At 44.8% G+C, this 22,181-nt stretch overlaps 1 protein-coding gene across 1 annotated transcript; it reads right to left on the bottom strand.

Moving 5' to 3' along the window:
- Positions 1–6,745: 6,745 nt before the first annotated feature.
- On the bottom strand, positions 6,746–14,744 carry MMP1 (matrix metallopeptidase 1). The gene is made up of 10 exons (XM_058289053.2): positions 14,574–14,744; positions 13,892–14,136; positions 13,652–13,800; positions 13,329–13,454; positions 12,448–12,603; positions 12,165–12,282; positions 10,096–10,229; positions 8,367–8,529; positions 7,744–7,847; positions 6,746–7,569 (listed from the first exon to the last, which is right to left on the bottom strand). Exons 1-10 carry the CDS (start codon positions 14,673–14,675, stop codon positions 7,460–7,462), a joined length of 1,407 nt encoding a protein of 468 aa, XP_058145036.1. The 5' UTR covers positions 14,676–14,744; the 3' UTR covers positions 6,746–7,459.
- Positions 14,745–22,181: the final 7,437 nt, after the last annotated feature.

Here is a 22,181-nt window from a genome sequence, read left to right on the forward strand (position 1 = left end):
ATGCAACAAAAAGAGACACAGATTCCCGTGCCGCTGACAACAACAGAAGCGGACAAAGAAACAAGACGCAGCAAATAGACACAGAGAACAGACAACCGCGGTGGGGGGCGGGGGAAGGGAGAGAAATAAATAAATAAATAAATCTTAAAAAAAAACAAAAGAATACAAGTGAACACAGAAGAACACACAGTAAATGGACACAGAGCAGACAACTGGGGTGGGGAGGGTGAGGAGGGTGGGGAAAGGGGGAGAAATAAATTTTTTAAAAAAAATCTAAAAAAAAAAAGATGTAAGAATTCAAGTCAGCAGAAGAGTGGACAGGCTTCTAGTTTCATTGCCAGAATTGAACCTGGAATCATGAATGAATGTACCCTAATCAAAAAATTCTTCCCTGTCCAGTCTTATATTTCCTCACCTCAACCCAATACCTCAAAGATCCTTCCTTACAGATGCTCCTCTGATTGTGATGATAGTTAGTGACTGTGGTGTATAAGCTGTTTCCTGCCAATACTAGGCTTTGAGCTGTGCTGAGACCTGATCTTAGTGACTAGCCTGGAAAAATGAGGGGTGGTAAAGGCAATTTTGGAGAAGGACATTATCTTGAGCGGTGTTGTCTCAGATGAGGCCTTAGCAGATCCCCTAGGCAAGGGGAGGCTGCTGTCCTCTGGCAAGAAAGAGGTCCTGCTTCTGCCTGGGTGCAGCTTTGGGGGAACTTTAGGTGTTCAAGATTTTCAGGTTCACCTACTAATGTCAGATGCAAGTTCCCATTTCACAGATTTTGTAACTGCATTTCAGCACTCCATGATAGTTGAGGACTTCCTGAAATGTAGCCTGGAAGGTCCGTTGTCTTTCACAGTGAGTTTTGAGTTGCTGTCTGGCTGTCCTTACTCTCTTTTGAGTTCCCAGTGCAGACAAGGACCCACTCCACAGTTATAATTACCACTCTTCTCACACCATGCAAGTGCTCAGCCACCAGATAACCCCAAACCTCAGCATTCACCTTTATCCCTTCACATTCAACCACAGATGAGTGTCTGAGTCATTGTAATACGCCATCCCACTTCCAGCAAAACTGCCTTAGGCTGTCAGCCCTGGAGCCAGAGCCTAAGAGAAAAGCATAAGCAGAATGGGGCACATGATCCAGGGAACAGACTGAGGGGCAGGAAGGGCAAAGCAGGGACAGTGGGAGAGGTAATACCATGCATGGTCAACTGGTCAAAGATACACGTGACATGTTGTCCAAGTCTATGGGACTGTCGAAGGACATATGAGAAATGGAACTTAGAAAGGCAGCTACATCTACCCACTGGTTCCTCCCACTGTCAAATGTTTGCTCCAGGTGTGATTATCTTCACACTTCCAGGTTGCATGTGCATGAGTTCTGAGTGGGTTGTACAGCAGATCGTGATGCCACATTGTGGCAGTTTAAGCTTTTGTGAACCTCAGAAAATCCTGTTCTTAAAGCTAATCTGTTCCTGTATGTGTAAACCTATGCAGGTGGGAGGTTTTGATTGAATTACTCCAGTTAAGGACCTTTGATTAGATTGCAGGGCCCGGCGTGGATTTGATCCTTTATAAACAGAGGAATAAAAAGCTGCAGTACAGAAGAAAGCAGAGGGACAGAGGGGAGCCCAGCAGCTGAGCGAGAAGGCCCCAGGAGCCAGAAGTGGAAATCAGTGGAACACGGAAACTGAGAGGAGGCTACTTTAGCCAGAAGCTGAAAGCAATGGGACTGGAGGAGAGCAGAGAGAGGAGCCAGCGCTGCCGTCATGCCTGGCCAGGTGTTGTCCACAGTTGCAGCTCGGGGAAGGGGATCTGCTGACACCTGGATTTGGACACTTCCACGGCTTCAGTACTGTAAGCTTTTATCCTTGTAACGTCCCATTGTACAAACCAGCCCATTTCTGGTATATTCTTTCCAGCAGCTTTTAGCAAACTAAGACAAACATCAATGGAAAAATTCAGGGTAGGAAGCAAGAAGCACATGGCGCAAGCTTGATGGGAAGAGCTATCGGTTTAGAAACCAGGTTAGAACCTGTGCAAACCAGTCACTGGTGCTCTGGCAGGGACAAAATACACATGAGCTCTGAAAATGTGTTGGAAGAGGTGTCTGATAAGCTCCCTGACTCAGCAATTGCACTCCTAGGCATACGATCTATGAATGCCTATATATATCCCACAATATTTGTAATAGCCTATTGGGGGATTGAATACCCCAGAAAACATGCTTTCAATCTTTATCCATTCCTGTGGTTGTGAACCCATTTTAAATAGGACCTCTTAAAGATGTTATTTTTAGATAAGGTGTCACCAACTGAATTTATTTGAGTGTTAATTCAGATTACTGAAGTCCATTATAAATAGAATAAAATTCATACTTAAAAAGAGAAAGCCACAGGAAGGAGCTGGAAATCAACAGAAAAGGCAAACGCACTGCCATGTGACAGAAAAACTAAGAACCAAGGATTGCCGGCAGCTTGTCCCAGCATGACACAGCCTTGGGGGAGAAAGCATTGCCTTGCTTGGACTTTTCCTAGCCTCAAAACATGAGCCAATAAATTCCTGTTGTTTAAGCCAAACCATTGTATGGTATTCACTTTAGCAGCTAAGAAACTAATTTTGGGCTATTCCAAACTATTAACGTTCAACATCCATCAACCATGGATGAAGTGCAGAAATATACACTTTTTTGGAGAAATGGAAAAGCCAATGATCAATTTCATTTGGAAGGGGAAAGGACCCTGAATACCCAAAATTATCTTTAAATAAAGAAGAGTGAAGTTGGAGGCCTCTCACTTCCTGATTTTAAATCAGATTATCTAACACAGTGGTAAAAACAGCAGGGTACTGGCACGAAGACAGATTGAGCAATGGAACTGAGTCGAGACTCAAATAGGCCTTCACATCTATGGTCAAGAGATTTTCGACAAGGTTGTCAAGCTCACCCAATCTATTCAATAACTGGTGTTGAGAGAACTAGATAGATATCCATATCCAAAAGAAAGAAGGAGAACCTCTATCTCACACCTTATACAAAACTTAACTCAAAATGGATCAAGGACCTAAACATTAAAGCCACAATGATAAAATTTATAGAAGAAAATGTAGGGAAACATCTTCAGGATCTTGTAGTAGGTGCTAGTTTTTTAAGGCTTATGCCTAAATCACAATTAACAAAAGAAAAAATGGATAAATGGAAGCTCCCCCAAAATAAACATGTTTGTTCTTCAAAAGTCTTTGTCAAGAAAGTAAAAAGGCAGCCGACTCATTGGAAAATATTTGGAAACCACATGTCCAATAAGGGTTTGATATCCATGTTTTATGGAAAGATCATACAACTCAATGATAAAAAGAACCCAATTAAACAATGGGTAAAGGACTTGAATAGACATTTTTCCAAAGAGAAAATGCAAATAGCTGAAAAGCACATGAAAAAAAATGTTCAACATCACTAGCTATTAGGGAAATGCAGATCAAAACCACTATGAGATATCATTTCACACCTTATAGAATGACCATTCCAAAAAAAAAAACAGAAATTATAAATGCTGGAGAGGATGTGGAGTGATAGGAACATTCCTTCACTGCTGGTGGGAATGGAGAATGGTGAAGCCACTGAGGCAGTACCTCAAGAAGCTGCCTATAGAACTGCCACGTGATCCAGCAATCCCGTTGCTAGACATATATGGAGACCTGAAATCAAGGTTGTGAACTGACATTTGTACAACGATGTGCACAGCAGCATTATTCACAATTGCTGAAGCAGCCCAAGTGTCCATCAACTGATGAATGGATACTCAAAATGTGGTATATACACACAATGGAATACTATTAAGCTGTAAGAAGAAATGAAATTGGCATATGACAACCTGGGTGAACCTTGAGGACATTATGTCAAGTGAAATAAGCCAGACATAAAAGGACAAATATTTTATGGTCTCACTGATAGGAACTAAATACGCTGAGTAAACTCATGGGGGCAAACTCTAGAGTACAGGTGACTAGAAGAAAGAACACGGACTGAGACTGGGAGCTGAAGCTTAATGTATGCAGAATTTTTAATAAGGTTTATTGTGAAAGCGTAGAAATTAGTAGAGTTGATGGTAACACATTATGGTGAGTAAAACTAACACTGCTGATTTATAAATTACTTTGTGGTTGAAAGGGGTAGTTTGTGGACATTGTCAATTGAAAGGAACCTAGAGAATAATCTAGGGACTGTCTAACAGTGATTTCAGTGGTGGATGAAGACTGTGATTGCTAGTATAAATATAACCATGTTCTATTATGAAGTGTTAAAAATATGGTGATACATGGGAAAATTACAACTAAAGCAACTAGACGATAATTAACAATAGTATTGTGATATTCTTGCATCAATGGCAAAGAAAATACTCTGTTAATTCTAAGGGTCAACAATAGGGGGTAAAAAGGAGCATGGGGGTTTTCCTTTTGGAGTTATGAAAATGTTCTAAAATTGACTGAGGTGATGACAGCACAGCTCTGATGAAAATGAGAGCCATGAGTGTCCACCTTGAATGGCTCGTGCAAGGATGTGAGTGCACAGCACAGGCAATCTGTGGTGGAAGATGGACCACAGTTAACAACAAATAGCGCATTCTCTCATGAATGATAACAAATATATAATACTAATCTAAGATGTTAATAATCGGGGAAGTTGGAAGAAAATACACCAAATGCTAGAGTTAGTAGTAATCTTTTCACGACGCTCTCTCATAGCTTGTAATGAATGTTTCACAACAACACAAGGTGCTGGTGGTGGGGTGATGTATGGGATCCTGTAAGAGGTTATGCATGTTTGCTTTGTAAATTCACAAACTTTATTATGCACTTTAGGTATGTTCAAGCATGAATGATACACATCAATAAAAATGTTTTAAATGCAAAAGTGTTAATGCTGAACAAAATAACAGATATCTAATTCTGTTCAAAAATAGACAAATTCCCTGGACGGTGCTAGAAGTCGGCGTGCAGGTCTGGGAAGCAGAGAACGTGTCGTGGGTGCCCCCGGCGCCCTGTGCAGAGCCCCTCAGCACCAGGTGCCCATCCTCCAGCTAGGGGAGGGCGGGCTGCTCCCCGCTCTCTTACCCGGGGGACCGCGCCTCCCTCAGCAGCGCCCGCTTCTGCACGGCGCACCTTGCCCAGGGGCTGATGACCACAGGACTGCAGAGGCTCAGGGGACTAGCTCTCAGGGGCGAGGCTCGCTCCTGAGCTTTCTCACGCCATCACAGCAGTCTCATCTAGACTCAGTTCCTGGCTAGCCTTGTCCCTCCTGCCAGATGTCCCTCCCTCCTGCTGGAGCCCTCTTGCCCCAGTGACCGCACCAGGCTCTGCTCGTGTGTCCAGCCTAGACAGAGCGGAGCAGCGACGGAGGCGCTCGAGAGGGCCGCTGTGGGGTCAGGCTCCACTTCTTGTGAGAGGCCCATGGGTTTGTTAAACCATAGATCTGGTTCCTTAGAACTTGTGCCTTTTTCAGTATTTACATTATACTTCAAAATAAAAGTTTATTGAAAGAGAGAGAGAGGGAGAAGAGGTCACATGCTTTCCAAATCCTTGAGAACTGCCAGTCATAGATTCATGAGTAGCTCAAAATGCTCAAGACTCTCTGTGCACTGGGAAAGCCTCGAGCACACTGTGAACTATTCCTGAACTTGTAGGGCTGAGGCTGCCTGCTATCGTCTTAATTTATCCTCCTAAATTATTCTTGATAAACTAGAGAATGCTTCTATAAATAAAGTAGATCAGGCAACATTAACAAGCTCCAAAATCTCCTGGCTTCACATGACGTAAATTTATTTCTTACGCAAAGTCCACTGAGGTTTGGGGAAATAATTTGGGGTAGTGGTGCAGCAATTCAGGCTACTTCCTCTTGTGGCAACTCTCTCGAGATGTGCCCCACAGTCACCCCAGCAGCAGAGGAGGGCACTGGACCACCGTGCACCAGCCGCCAAATGCTGCCTTCTGAAGTGACACAGGGCACTTCCGCTCATGACCCACTGGCTGGAATTAGTCAGCCGCCCACTCCCACAGCTACGAGGAGTGGGATTGTGGGAAAGGCTACCCTCCCATGTACTCAGAAGAGAAAGTTGGACACGCTAGGAAGCTCCATCACGCCATGCCTGATTTTACCTAAAACCAATTTGGGAATTGTTATATGAAACGAAGGCAATAGTCAAATACTTCCCCCCTCTTTATGATGTGAATATGAAGAATATCAAACTTTTCATATGTCCTAACTTCCCACATAAATGTTATACGTAGTTTGTCTACTTCTCACTTCTGGTTTGAAAATTAATCTCAGGGTGGCTTTATAATGGGGGAACTGCCAGGGAAGCGGATTTGGCTCAACTGATAGAGCATCCGCCTAACACATGGGAGGCCCAGGGTTCAAACCCAGGGCCTCGTGGCCCGTGTGGAGCTGGCCCACGCGCAGTGCTGACGCGTGCAAGGAGTGCCGTGCCACGTAGGGGAGCCCCATGCTCAAGGAGTTCGCTCTGCAAGGAGAGCCACCCCGCGCAAAAAAAGCGCAGCCTGCCCAGGAGTGGCGCCGCACACACGGAGAACTGATGCGGTAAAATGACGCAACAAAAGGAAACACAGATTCCTGGTACCGCTGACAGGAATACAAGCGGACACAGAAGAACACATAGCAAATGGACACAGACAGCAGACAAATGGAGGGGGGGGAACGGGGAAGGGGAGAGAAATAAATACAAAATAAATCTTTAAAAAGAAAATACAATAGTTTATAAAACAGAAGAGAAAAGTCAGCTTTATTCCAAACATAAAATACTTTATTCCCTGACAAGACTTGTCCCTGGCACATCAGGACGCCACCTAGCGGCTGGTCAGGGTTCTTGCGCTGCTTTTCCTCTGGTGGAGACTCACACCTCCTGGAGCCTCTCGAGAGGAGAGATGTCACCGAGGCTGCCGCCCGGGAATAACATATGAGGCTTATGCTACTGAAATGACCCTTAGTGGAACTAACTGGCCCACACGACCCTGTACCTTCCTTAGCCCTCATTCGTGGAACTAAATTAAGTCAGCGTACAAAACGTTACATCCAAAATCGTATAAAACACACAGAGAAAGAGATATAAATAAGGCCTACTGAACAGCTCTTTGCATCAATGGCTCTAGAGCAGGGGTTCTTCATCTACTTTGCTCCACGGCTCCCTTTGCCAGGCAGGTGAAAACCACAGAGCCCTTGCTAAATCCACACTGTGCTGTGTGATATTTAATAACTATATCACACCTGCACCAACATGTCCCCACAAGAATAATGTTGGGTTTTTTTTCATTTAAATTCAAGGTCACGGACCCCCTGTTAAGAACCCCTGTTCTAGAGGTTAAATAAGCTATTAAAAATTATGGCTCTTTAGGGCAAGCAATCCTTGGGTTCACAAAACATTTTTTTCATGTAACTTGTAATAGTTGGTTAATTCTCCCTGCAGTTGAACCAGCTATTAGCTTTCCGGAGAGTCAGAACTCGCTTAGTTTTCGGGTCAAATTTGTATTGCCTCGTTCCATGAAAGAAATAGAAAAACCCTAGAAATAAGACAAAAGAGACATTTCGTTATAGAGTTTCTAATTTTAACTTGAATTCTTTAAAAACCCTAGTCATTTGTGAGCACAAATATTGGGCATTTGTTGTTCCCAATAACAGTACTGATGCTATTACTATAGCAACAAAATGGAAGAAATATGTCTATATTCACTCACCATCTTTCTTGAAAACAGCATCAACTTTGTTACCAATTCCAGGAAAGTCGTGTGCTATCATTTTGGGATAACCTGCATCCATGGATCGTTTAAGTTCATCGTACCTGGTCAAGAAAGAATTAGAAATATCAGAACCTTTTGGGAAATCTGTAAACATCTCAAAATCGTCATGGGCAATTTGGCAGCAGGAATGTAATAAGAACTTTAAATTTAACAGGCAATATTTGTAAAGTGGAGGGTGGGGTGCGATGAGGGAGGACATTGGACAAGACTGGAAGAGCCATAAGGCCCCGAGAACTTGAGGATCTGATTCTAAGTCTTTAATAGGTTCTACACTAGGTCCTGTTTGGGTAAAATGCTATAAAAGGTAAGCTCCTTTTGGCTGAAGTTGCTCTGGGACAATGAATATCTTTATTTCTACATATTCGTTTTAAAAGTCCCCTCCACCAGCTCCCTGGACTCCCGAAACAGGCACTGTGGGCTGATCATTGGTCCAGTAGACTAAACGGGTGCTGGACTAACTATCGCCATTACAATGTGAGATTCATTTAGAAATGGTTCCTTCTGGAACTTTCTAGGTAGAAAGTGCCCTACAATGCCCTAAAATTTTCTGCATTCTTTACCTCCAGTACTTGTTGGCAACAAAGAAGTAGGTTTTTCCAGTATCTTCCTCCGAAACAGCTGCATTGATACTCTTCACAGTCGCAGGGAAGCCGAAGGCTCTGTGGATGTCCTTGGGATATCCCGGCAGCACGTCCTGCCCCTGAACAGCCCAGTACTTGTTACCTGCCAATCAGGAAGCAGGGACCAAAATATTTGCCCAGGGCTCCAAAAGACAGTAAGCAGATTCCTACCCAAGCTCTTAGCTCAATGTGCCGGAGCAGTTAGAACCACCCAGGGAGGTTTGTAAAATACTGATGCCAGGATGCTACCCCAGACCAATTAAATGAGGACTTTTAAAGCTGCCTCGGTGGCTCCAGTCTGCAGCAAGCTTTGCCAATGCCTGGTTTGCAGGGCTGAGGGCCCCGTTCCAAAGCCAGATGCTCAAATGACTAAAGATTCGGTCATGCCGCCTCTGTGATATAAAGCTCACTTCTCCAGGTCGCCTGTTGGCTCTGGAAGCTCACGCCTATGCCATCCTAAGAAGCAGAGTGTTGCAATGACACAGCCTGCGCTGACTGCAAGCCCAAGTTCAAATCATTGCACCCGATGAAAATACAGCTCCAAATACTTGGATTTATGTTATTTCCAATTCTATGTGTTTATTCTCAGTAATGCCCATATCACATAAAACTGGCCTTATATCCTAAAGCCAGGCTGACTCCCTCTGTACAATTATACTTATGGGCCTCTCATGAAAAGATTGTTTAAAACTTCACGTGAGGGAGCTGGTGTGGCTCAGCGGTTGAGCACCGACTTCCTGCTTACAAGGTCCTGGGTTCAATGCCCAGCCCTGGTATCTCAAAACAAAAAAACAAAACAAAACAAAAATACACACCAAAAACCAAAGAAAACACCACTGCGTGTGTATAAGATCCCATCTAACTTTACAACACAAAGACCAGAAAACCTGTTTCAAAGTGTTTGCCCGTCTGTACTACATTCACTTCTTTGCCTTGAGGGTATGACTGGGTCAAGCTCTCACTATTTCTCTGCACGATGCCAAACGTCTACCTGTCAAAATACAAGCGTCTGGCACAGCATCCCCAAAGCCAGGAGCTGCTCAGGGGATTGTGCTTCATTCTGAAAGAATCCAGGGGGCTGGTTCCATTCAATCCACCCCCCGCGTTGGAATGTGTGTACAAATCGCCAGAAACTCTTGTTAAAATCCAGAACCTGCCAAAGAAGGTCTGAGGTGGAACCTGAATGCGGTCCTTCTAACAGACACCCGGGGTGGCGATGCTGCTGTCTGAGGACCTCACCCGGGTAGAAAATCTCTCATCTGGCCACGCGGCCCCCCACCCCCAGCCTCTCCAGAGCGTGCTTTGTCATTCTAGGCTCTAGGAAGTGACGCAAACCAAATGGTCCTGTGCCTCCTCTGCAGACACCCCGAGAAATACGCGTGGGGCTTAAATGCCTGAGCAGATTGCGCAGAAAGCAGTTTCCTAAGTCCAGATTTATAAACAAATAGACCAGAAAGTTTATATCTCGAGACATTGGCTTTTTGTTTAAAACGACTAAGAAATACGCCATGCAATTTTAAAGGGATAGACCCCCATTGGTTTGGTAGGTGAAACGGTTAGATTTTTTTCAGATTTCATGAGAAGAAAGTACCTGCTGCCCTCCTATCTCAGCACAAGGGCTGATGAAAAAAATAATGCATAAAAATGCAAAAACAGTCAGAAGCTTTACCTTTGAAGAACCGGACTTCATCTCTTTCAGCAACTTCATAAGCAGCTTCAAGTCCATTTGGCAGCCGGGGCCAGAAAACAGAGATGAAATTGAGCTCAGCTTCGGGGTAGAGGGAATTCACACGCATGTAGAACCTGATTTGGGGGGGAAAAAAAGGTTTGATCTAATTGCTAGCAATCTGTGGCTACCGTCCAGCTCTTTCCCATCACTGGTGCTAGGAAGTGTCCCGGTAAATATTTAACATCTGTCTTTCCAAAAAAAAAAGTTCTGGTTTGTAGCATTTGCTCATTTCCACACTGGAAATCCTCCCACCCTGGCAGATTCCAAGAGCTTCATTGTAGCCCACTGTTGTATAGTATTTCCACCCTACAAATGCAATGGGCACAGCCAACCTCAAGAACACAGAAAATGCAAAATGCAGTAAATCAGGGAGTGATGGTTTTTTATTTTTTATTACCTTTCGCTTTAATATAACTCATTGCAAGTATATATAATTTAGCTTTCAACAACGGCTGTCTTGAAGGGCGGCTCACAGAACTCTTGCAAGCGAGCCGTCGGCTTTGGCCAGCCGTGACCACAGCACCAGGCGGCCCCGGCTGGAGCGCAGCGCGGATATCCCGCAGCTGGGGGGCATGCGCACCCAGCGAGCCGGGACCCACGTCAGGCCTTTCCTCAGGAAAACCCGAAGGCGAGGGTTACTCCCGTCTGTCCAGGAGAAACAGAGGCTGGGAGGCTGAGGAAGTTGGCAGGGAGGCAAAGGTTAATTCACCTGCGATCTGGTGGCCACCCCCTTTGTCCTTCTCTGGTTGGGTGTACAAAGGTGATTCCACCATCCCCAGGGGCAGTAGTGTAGACGGAGTAGACCGTCAGGGGCAAGCCAAAGAGCTTCCCACACTCCAGGAGGCCCTCGGCAAACCTGCCCTGAGAAGGAGCCAAGACCTTGCGGAGGCCTGAAGACAAGGAAGAACGTTCTCGACCCTCAGGACCTGACCTCCAGGTCCCTCCTGCCCCTGCCCGGCTGCAGGTCAGCTGACAGCCTGGGCGCTCAGGCTTCAGATGGGGCAACATTTCAGTCCCTGGGAGTCCCAGCCCTGCTCCTGCCTCAGGGCATAGCCCCTTAAATGCTTGCCTTGGCAGTCGTATCTTGCTATCCTGAGAGCTTTCCAACACATTAAAACCCACAAAAACCAAACTGAGCACTCCCTGGCACTGAGCCCCGCCTTGCTGCATACCCTCAGAAACAGCAAAGAGCTGGAAGGCTGAGGGGCTAAGCCTTGCCGTGGAGACAGCAGTGAGCACAAAGCAGTACAGCAGCAGCAGGCACTGCCGAGAAGAGGTGGCGGGGAGCAGGCCTCTCAGATAGCGCCTGCTCTCTACAGCTGCCGGCCTGGCCCTGCAGGCCCTTGCCTGCTGAGGAGGGCTGCGCGCAGAAGGAGAGGTTCTTTATTCCCCCTGGTCCCTGGGGAACCCCACACACGCAGGGGACTCCAGGAGCCTCCTCCCACCCCGCTGGGATTGCCACATCTGCCTGAGGGGGTTCCTCAAGGGCCCTCGGGGGCTTCTCCCAGGAAAGGCCCCTTCCCTGCTCCGGGCCTGTGGGAGGAGCAGGGCCCTGCCAGGACCACAGGCTTGGGTCCTCTCCAGGGTGGAAGGGGCCCTGCCGGTTTCTCCTCACAGGCACCAACGGGCCTCTCACCCGGCAGCCTGGTGTAGAGAGAACAGCCCGGCACACAGGCTGGAGCCCTGGGACCGCCCGGGCCAGTGGGCGCCCAGCCCTGGAGAAAGCTTTCCCTCTCTCTGCCTTGCTCTGCTGATTATGAAATGGCTTTCCATGAACTGATTTTCTACTGCAGTGGCATTTTTCTGCCCATCAGTGACATAATACAGGTGGGGAAACAAGGTTGTCCTAAGTAAATTACATTGTACTCCCATATAATTATAAATGTAAACAAATGTAAGATAAGTAACACGGGACGTATTGGATTCAGGCCTGGCCCATAGTACATAGCCGTGAAAGAATTGTTGTCATTATTATAAATACAATTATAACGAATAATCAATGACTTTACCTGTCTTTAAAGAACATCACTTCTCCCCGGAGCGTAGTTACGGCATCGAAGGTCAGCTTACTGTCACACACCCGGGGAGTCTGGGGGCCTGAAGGCTGGCTGGGATTTGCAGAGGGTCCTAAAGAAACCAACAGACCTGGAGTTAGTTTAGCCTGGAATCGAAAAGTACTCAAACAGACAGACAAAAACGTAAGCCACGAAAAACAGCTTCTTAAGGGATCCGGCCAATGGCTGTTCTATTTTAAAGGGATGTAATAGCCCTTTCTGTTTTCTTTGTACGCACCGTAGATGGTCTGGATGCCACTGATGTCATCCTGGTTTAGCTGAACCTCCCCACTGAAGAAGTAGCTGGGGTACATCAAAGCCCCGATGTCGGTAGAATGAGACAGGCCGAGGGAGTGGCCGAATTCATGAGCCGCCACCCGGAACAAGTTGTAATCTGAAAAGCCAACACACCAATTTGTAATTATTTGAAATGTATTCAGCTTTTGAGGCATTTAATTAAGAAGTGATCTACAATTCTAATACTTCCATTTTCTTCATGATATTTTAAAAGATTCGTAAATTTTCTTTTCTAAAGGCAAAAAGAATGCCTTTATTAATCATACAAAAAACCAGATTAAATCCTAACCTCTGTGATTACACTGACACAATTAAAGGACAAAGTTCAGATGACCAACAGTCTAGCATATATTTGTCAATCTTGTCATTGATTAGATGGTCTACATTATTTCACACAAAAGCAAAAACAAAAACAAAAAACTATTAGCATTTAATTTTTTTCTATTTGCAAAACTGATACATGCTTAATGTTGGAAATTTTAGAAAATACAGAAAGCCTCCCCTCCCATAATTTCTACAAAACCTTACTACCTCTGTTAAATTTGGGTGTGTCCTTCTAGTTAAAGATGCCACAAATAAAACATTAAGGTTTTCAACATTTTCTTAGTAGAAAGTTGAGAGTGGTGTATTTGTAGTCAGTAAGATGTTGTTACTAGCAGAAGTAACCTTCTTTCACACTTTTCTAAAGGTTTATCATTAATTTTCTAAGTACAACAGAAAAATAAGGAGTTCTAGTAATGCTTTCTTTCATGTAAATCATCCACATTTGCCATGAACCATCAAGAGGTGGGGAGTAGAAAGAGGCAAAACTGGTCGACTCACTTCTGAAATTGCTGGTCCATGTCTCATCTTCATCGAAATGTGCATCCCCTCCGATACGTGGGCCTGGTTGGAAAGCATGCGCAAGGTTTCCTCCAGGTCCGTCAAAGGGAGAATTGTCACGATGATCTGCAAGAAAAGCAGTCAACAAAGCTTCCTGTTAGGCTAACATAACGCACAGCTTGGCTACGAGACGGACAGACTTCCCACCAAATTCCCTCTAATAAACCAGCACTCCTCTTAAGCCAGGAATTCCCGCCCCAACGCCAAGGAGCTTTAGGAGCAAGATCGAGGCGGAAAAACTTCTGGGTACAAGAGGAGCTCACCTCCCGAGACAAAGGATATCATGATGTCCGCTTCACCCGCAAAGACCTTGGTGAAGGTCAGGGGTGTGACGTTGCTCCAGAGTTGAAAGGCTTTCTCGATGGCCTCGTCCACATCTGCTCGCGGCAAATCCGGTGTGTAATTTTCAATCCTTGAAATGAAATAAAATAGAGACACTGGACCTCGTTTCATACCACGCGGATGGGAAACAGCATTCTCACCCCGGTGCTCGATCTGCTCACCTGTAGGTCAGGTGTGTTTTCTCCCACCGAGGATTCCCATCTGTGAGGACAAACTGAGCCACGTCGGGCACCCCGCACCGCGGCTGCTTCATCACCTTCAGGGTGGCGGCATCTGGCTTCCCGGTCACTTTCAGCCCAAAGAACTCCTGCATTTCCTTCAATTTTTCAACCACCTGGCCCTTGCCCTTCTGCCTTTCAATTTGTTTCCCCTCATTCTTCAGGTGGTAGTAGTTTTCTAGGTACTTCTGATAAAAGAGAAAACCATCGAAATGCTGGGTGTGAAATCTTCCTCATTTTCACAAAACTTGACCACATGAGGTTTTAGCTAAAGCAGAGAACTGCTTCTAAAGCTTGTGTTTACATTTCACGACCCTTATTTTCCTTATTGATGGCGGGGGAGGGGGGGGATGCAATTTCAGAGTAGAAATCTCTTTACTATTAGTTCCGATGAAGTCAGAATTACAATATGTAGAGCAAGATTTGCATAATGTTCCTTTCATTACCTCCCACCCCCACTGGAAAACTCTATACACAGCTTTTTTGGGGAAGGTGATACTTCTGACCCCCCAAAAATATTTCTCTAGGTAGGAAACCCATCTTTAGATACAGCCCCATTACTCTCCCGTGGGAAAATGCAAAGTCAAGGCTTTTGCATTCCTTGCATGTGGAAGTCAGCACTTACCTGGACTATGTCCAGGTCCCCGTCCTGCTCTTGGGGCTCTGAGATGGCCGGGAAGCCTCGAGACCCCACACAGAGCAGCAGCAGCAGGGGAAGGCTGAGCATGCTGGCCTTGGAGCTCCTCCGTGCAAGACTGCCAAGGGCTCCCTACCTGCGGCTGCTCCCAGAGTTCAGCCGGGAAGCCTCCTTTTATATCGAGTCCTGCACTGTTGAAAGCCCAAGGCTGCGTGACTCATGTTTCATAACATCCTCCTGATCAGCGATGAATTGCCTGAGCGTTTATCAGAAGCGGTGACTCCGAGCAGATCATTTAGATTTTCGGTGTTGCAATCTCATGATGAATATCAAACAGGTCATGTGTAAGGAGACATTTCCCCATGTAAACAGTTTTTGCCCATTCCTTCCCATCCTGATGGAGAAAGGCTCTATGACATAGGAGCCTCATGGAGCTCTCCCAGGCTTTTTTTTTTTTTAAATGGACTTTGCTGCTTGACTCTGGGGGTCATAAAGTGACCTGGTTTCCTGCACACACCTTGCTCCCAGGGCAGAAGGCGGAATTGCCGGCGTGCTGCACTCTTGGCTCTGGGCTGCTTTAGCATTGGGGCACTCATGTGCAGACCCCCTCCCGGGTTCTCTGGGCTCCCTCTGCCCTTGCTAAGTCACCTGTGTCACTCTATCAGCAGCCCTGTAGCTTCCTGTAACTTTCCTTCACGTCCAGGGCTTGAGACTCAATAGAGAGAACTCCCGCCCTGTGTAGACCCTGCCCAGCTGCCCCACACACAAACAGGTCCTCCTCTGAAACCCGACAGGAGGCGCCAGCTAGGTCAGGGGCTGGCGAGAGCCACGTCTCAGTCTTACTTTGAACCATCCTTGTTCCACCACCCCCCATGCCAGCGCATCTTTGCCCCGTGGGGCTAGGCAGCTTTTACTTATTCTTGCGTTTGTGCATTCATTCATCTGCTCATGCATTCATCCACTCAAAAGATTCTTACTTAGCATCTTCATGCACCAATTCCTAAGTGGGGGAGTGTTAACTAGTAAACAGATCTTTATGGCATGCCTTCAAACGGCTTTAACAGAAGTCTTCATAAAGTTGCAGATTTGTTTTGCAGAAGGTACTGGGAAGGGAGAACTTGGGAATTGGTCCAGCCCTGAGCCGCTGGCCTTCATTAATCCTCCTACCACCTCCACGGCTTTGCCCAATCACATTGCCACCTCTAGGGAGTGGGAGAAAAGAGCAGCCGGAGACCGGGCTAATGCCTGCTCCTCCTCCAGGGCTCTTTGCCTAAAGGCTCTCGGCCTTCATCACACTCGAAGGCTGCTGGCCTGGACTGGCAACCGATTTATATTAATATATATTAAATTATATAAACTCAAAGTATGTTCTTTTCAAATTTACCCTGGCCATCGAACAGGGAGGTAAAGAAGATCAACCACCACACCAGGGAGCCAAGAGTGCCTACAACTGCAAGCAGGAGAATTGCATCCATCATCCACGTGGAATCTAAGCCCCCTCTTGATGTAGAGGTGGAGTGGACATCACCATCCCAGGGTCCACGGAATGGAGGAATAGAGTGTGGATTAGAGTGAACTTACTGATGTTCTACTATGGAACTATTGTGATTAATAATGGGAGAAATTGTAGCAGTGATGAGGAGAAAGTGGCCATAGTAGATGCTGAGGGTAGGGAGAGGGAAGAAGAGATAGGATGCAGGGGCATTTTCAGGACTTGGAGTTGTCCTGGGTGGTGCTGCAGGGACAGATGCTGGACATTGTAGGTCCTGCCACGGCCCACTGGGTGGACTGGGGGAGAGTGTAAAGTACAATGTAAACCATTATCCATGTGGTGCCGCAGTGCTCCAGAATGAATTCACCAAATGCAATGAATGTCCCACGATGATGAAAGAGGTGGTGATGTGGGAGGAGTGGGGGGAAGGGGGTGGGGGGTATATGAGGACCTCATCTATTTTGAATGTAACATTTTTAAAAAAATAAAGAGAGAGAAAAAAACTAACAAAGAATTTTAAATTAAGCAGCAAGCTTCAGAAATGAATGGGATGGCCATAGAGTGCATGGCCGTGAGACCCAGCTGGAAACTTCCTGAGGGATCCTGAGAGATCCTGGTCAGGAGAATCTCATTCAGAGTGAGAATCCCATTAGGGGTCAAGGGAAAGAGGAGGACACCCTCAGGAGGCCTCACTAATGACAGGTGGGGCAGCCAATCAGAACAGCAGACAGCTGGAGCCCGGCCCCCAGCATATGAAGGGGAGGAGGAAAGACTTTAAAAAGCCTGACCTGGTGCCCCACCAGCGTCTCACCCCGCAGGACGCCCGCCGCCCATCCTCAGACCGCATACTTTTCTCTTTTTCTTGTTTCTTAATAAACTTTTTACTCCCTTGCATACCCTAAAAAAGACAACTTGGGAGAGCATATGTAGCTCAGTGGTTGAGCACCTGCTTCCCATGTACAAGGCACTGCGTTCAATCCCCAGTACCATCTAAAAAAAAAATTCACATGGTCCTGAGTCTTGAAATATCCAGTTACACATTGATAGCTGAACTTCAAATATAACACAAGCAACTTCTGGGCTAGGGCTACAGTGTGATTTTTTTTAAAATAAAAAATAAAACACAAAAATCTAAAACAGAAGGGGATTAAATCCTACTCAAATCTAGCAATGCCTAGACATAGCAAAGTTTCCAAGAAACTCAAAATCTTTTAAAATTTGACTTGCTCTTCTCATCCAGTTGATTTTTATCTGGGAGCTATCTCTTCCCCCATCACTTCCCTTGGGGATGTAATTTTGTTGAAATTATCTCTCTGCACTCTTAGGTCCCTTTGAGAATGATGGACATAAAAAGACTCTCGTGGATGTGGGCATACAAATTGATTCCTAGCTATTTCCAAACAGGCAAATTATTCCCATGATTTTATCGGTGGCTTTGTGCTGATTACTATGTGGAAGACCTCAAGAGTTTCTATTTTTCCATATTAAATTCTATCTTGGAATATTACTTCGTGCTTTTACATCTGGAAATTCAATCTTTTTAGTTTTATACTCAATTTGAGTTATAAAAAGCAACTTTTCCTCCTATTTTTTATCCTGCAAGTCTTGAGAAATGGTCTTTGGCAAGAAACATTAAAGACTTGATATACATATATATATATTTTTTTTTTGAGGAGGCCTGGACTTGTACCTGGAACCTCATATGTGGAAAACTGGCACTCAACCACTGAGTCACATCAGCTCACTTGAGTTGGTTTTTTTGTTTGTTTGCTTGGTGTGTGGGAAAATGTGCCCACCCTATATTTACTCCTCACCTATCACCACGTGATAGCTACCGTTTAATGACTGACTCCTATGTGCCAGACACTGAACAGACACTTTGCACACATTAGGTACTTCAGTCTGCATGGTTATCCTCCAAGAAGAAATAGTTGCCCCATCCACCCTGGATTGTCCCACCATCCATTCCCCCACTCATCCACCCATCGACCTACCCGTCCATCCCTCCATCTACCCATCCATGCCCCCATTCATCCAACCACCCATCCATCCATCCACCCATCCATCCACCCATCCATCCTTCCATCCTTCCATCCATCCATCTGTAAGTTAAGTGGGGGAGTTACTTGTTCAACACAGTTTTATCCGACTCCAGTCAGCCACAGTCTTCATGATGCTCCTGTTACCAGACATGACACACACAGTGTGGATACAGAGGGTGAATTTTCCTAACAGACATAAAATAACATGAGATATCAGGTCTGTCCCACTAATTCCCACATTCCCACTGTGCCTCGAGATCCTGTTTGACACCAAAGGCACTGATGCACCACCTGCAGCTCTCACTGGCATTTGTTTCAGGTGGTGTCGCTGTAGCTTTTTGGAGCTGAACCCTCTACCTGCACATAATGTCACAGGTTATGCAGTTGCCTCTGGAGCTGGGATGGTAGTTTGAAAATAAGATGGGCTTTGGAACCAGACACATCTGGGTTCAAATTCTGGGTTTGAGTACAATTAATCAGCTGTTGGATCTTGAACAGAAGAGTCCATTCTGAGCCTTGGGATCCTCATCTATAAAGTAGAGATAATAAAACATAACTAACATCATTTGTGAAAATTCATCCACATGACATTCAATAAATATCGTGAGCACCTATGATGTGCTGCACATGATTCTAAAAATATAACAGCTGAAGAAAACCAGCAAAATCCCCACATTCTTGCTGGGGAAGTAATGAATACATTATATACCTAAATAAATATAAAGATAAATATATTATATATGAATTACAGAGTATATTAAAAGGCAATGAATGCTGTGGAATAAAAAGAAGCAGGTTAGCAAGATAGGTGAGTTTCAGAGGGACAGACGTGTGTATAATATTAAATGGATTATCAGCGTAATCTCAATAGGAAGGTGACATTCTGGCAAAGATGTGGAGGGAGAAAAAGAGATAGTGTGCGCCATATGAATATATAAAGGCAGCCCATAGGAGGAAGCAGGAGTAACCAAATGAAAAATCGTGTGGTAAGAGGTGACTGGAGAGTTTGAGAAAAAACAAGGACACTCAGAATACAGGAATGTGGTGGCCAGAACTTGAGGACTTCCCTTTCACTCAGTCAAGACAGGAGCCGTTGGGACTCTTGAGCAGATGACTGGTGTGAACAGACATATTCTAAAAGAATCATGCATTTAATGGTGCCTATCCCTACTGCTCCAAAATGTGTTTATCAATTGCAGTGAATGTACCACACTGATGAAAGATGTTGCCAATGTGGGGAAAATGTGGGAGGTACAGGGAGGTTATTCTCTGTAACATTTATGTAATTAAAGTACCTTTTAAAAAAGAAAAAAAAAGAAAAGAAAAAAACACTATATAATATCTGAGGGGAAAAAAATGTGCTTATCCCAGTGCCCAAGCGGTAGTAGGTATCCCACGAATCCCACAAATGGACATTCCTTTCTCCTTTCCTCTCTCTCACTCTGTCTCCTTAATTACACTAAAAATACAAATGACGAATGAGATCTTATCTAAGCCTATGCTCTTAATCTTACACTCTCAACCACCATCTGTTTGGTTTCATCAGGTACCTAAGTGCTTTAAAAGCACACCAATGTTCATAGTGGCACTATTCACAATTGCCAAAAGATGGAAGCAATCCAAGCATCCATCAACTGATCAAAAGATAAATGAAATGTGGTATACACACATAATGGAATGTTATTCAGCCATAAAAACAAATGATGTTTTGATACATGTGACAATGTGGATGAACCTTAAAGACATCCTGTTAAGTGTAATAAGCCAGACACAAAAACACCAATATTATATCATCTCACTTATATGAAATAACTAGAATAAGAAAATTCACAAAGTCAGAATCTAGACTATAGGTTAACAGGGGTTGGGGTATGGGTAGGGAATAGGGAGCGAAGTCTTAAATATTCAGAGTTTCTATTTGGGACTATGAAAAAGTTTTGGTAATGGATGGTGGTGATGATAGCACAACATCATGAACATAATTACTAGCACTGAATTGTGGTTAAAAGGGGAAATTTTAGGTTGATATATATGTTAACAGAATGAAACTTAAAAAGAAAATCCAAAGACCTGTACAACGTGAATACTAAGATAAACCATGTACTATAGTTAAAAACACAATTTTAAAAATGTGCTTTCATCAGTTTAAACAAATGCACCACACCAATGGAAGGTGAATAATAGGGTGGTTTATGAGAATCTTGTATTTTAATCATGATTTTTCTGTAAACCCACAACTTCTCTAATGAAAAAAGAAATCCAGGCCAGAAGAAAGCAAAGCAACAGGGACAAAACAACCAAAAGAGAAAAGCACCCAGAACAACCAGCAAGATGGCAGTGGAGTAAGGAGCTCCTAAAGTCAGCTCTGCTACAGGGCACTTAGTAAATGCCCAGAGCTCTCTGGAGCTAGCTGAAGCACCTGTTTCGGGGCTTTAGGAGGCCAGAAGGGCATCCTGACACATCCTTGAAGGAGTGGAAGAAGACTGCCCGTCTGCAGAGAAGACTCATAAGTAGAGGCTCCACACCCTGGAGGCCAGTGCCATCCTCCATTGGAGGCACAAGCCACATCAGGATCTGTTTTGTGGCTGGAATTGGAAGCTCCACTTCCCAAAAATGGGGAAGGCAGAGATGATTGGGCACCAACTTCAGCTACTGATGAGTAAATTCAGTGGTCTACAGTATAATCCTGAGAACAGCTAAAATTTGAACTTGTCCAAGTAGAAAGAGGACAGGAGCCACCATCTTAACTCCACCCATGGCAGACGGGAAGCAGGGCAGAATGAAAATCCCAATGCTTGTAGGGGCCGGCTTCTTTCCATCCAATTTGGATTGTAGCTCTAGCCTAAGCCCCAGCCCCACCTCCAGCAGGGGGGAAGCTTGGGGGACCTGTGCCAAACTCTCTGGAAAAATACAGGCATTGCCACAGAGACCTGTGATCATCCTACTCTGGTGGTACAAGCTGCCTCAGGAGCTGTTCTGTGGCTGGAGCTGGAAATTCCATTTCCAAAACTAAAGAGAGAAACTGCACCCAGAATAAATACTCTAGTAAGCCAGATGCTAAGACACCAACAAAAAAATTACTAATCCACACCAAGAAACAGGAAGATATAGCCCAGTTAAAGGAACAAGATAAGCCTCCAGATGACATAAAGGAGTTGAGGCAACTAATCATAATGTTCAAACAAATCTCCTTAATAAGTTCAATGAGATAGCTAAAGAGATTGAGGCTATTAAGAAGAGATTAGATGAGTACAAAGAGGAATTTGAAAGCATACATAGAAAAATAGCATATTTTATGGGAATGAAAGGTGCAATAAATGAAATTAAAAATACAATGGGGGAAGCGAATGTGGCTTAAATGATTGGGCTCCCGTCTAGGTGAGGGCAAGCTGGCATGCGGAGAACTGGCCTGCACAGAGAACTGATGCAATGAGATCACACACACACACACACATTAAAAAATAAAAGACAGAGGAAAGACAATGAGAAACATAATGAACCAGGGAGTTGAGGTGGCTCAAGCAATTGAGTGCCTCTCTCCCATGTCAGAAGATCCCAGGATTGGTTCCTGGTGCATCCTAAAGAGAAGAAAAGAAGAAAAGTCAAGCAGACACAGAACATACAGCAAATGGACACAGAGGACAGACAGCGAGTGCAAGTGCGGGGGGGGGGATAAAAAAATACACTGAAATCATATAATATCAGATTTGAGGAGGCAGAAGAAAGCATTGGTGAGCTTGAAGAAATGGCCTCTGAAAGCAAACATACAAAGAACAGATGAAGAAAAGAATGGAAAAAAATTGAACAAGGTCTCAGTGAACTAAACAACAGCAAGAGACATGTAAACATATGTGTCAAGGGTGTCCCAGAAGGAGAAGAGATGGGGAAAAGGGGTAGAAGGAATATTTGAAGAAATAATGGTAGAAAATTTCCCAACCCTATTGAAGGATGTCCAAGAGGCACAATGTACTCCCATGTGAATAAATCTGAATAGACCAACTCCAAGACACATACTAATTAGAATGCCAAATGCCAAAGACAATTCTGAGAGCAGCAAGAGAA

The sequence above is a fragment of the Dasypus novemcinctus genome, chromosome 27 (assembly GCF_030445035.2).
Source record: "Dasypus novemcinctus isolate mDasNov1 chromosome 27, mDasNov1.1.hap2, whole genome shotgun sequence".
NCBI lineage: Eukaryota > Metazoa > Chordata > Mammalia > Cingulata > Dasypodidae > Dasypus > Dasypus novemcinctus.

What these genes read in the sequence shown, in the direction of transcription:
- MMP1 (XM_058289053.2), bottom strand. Translation starts at nt 14,675, where the DNA reads ATGCTCAGCCTTCCCCTGCTGCTGCTGCTCTGTGTGGGGTCTCGAGGC. An exon ending in TGGCATCCAGACCATCTACG is followed by an intron (nt 12,283 to 12,447) that starts GTGCGTACAAAG and finishes TGGTTTCTTTAG; the next exon opens with GACCCTCTGCAAATCCCAGC. An exon ending in GTTGCCAACAAGTACTGGAG is followed by an intron (nt 7,848 to 8,366) that starts GTAAAGAATGCA and finishes TTTCTTGACCAG; the next exon opens with GTACGATGAACTTAAACGAT.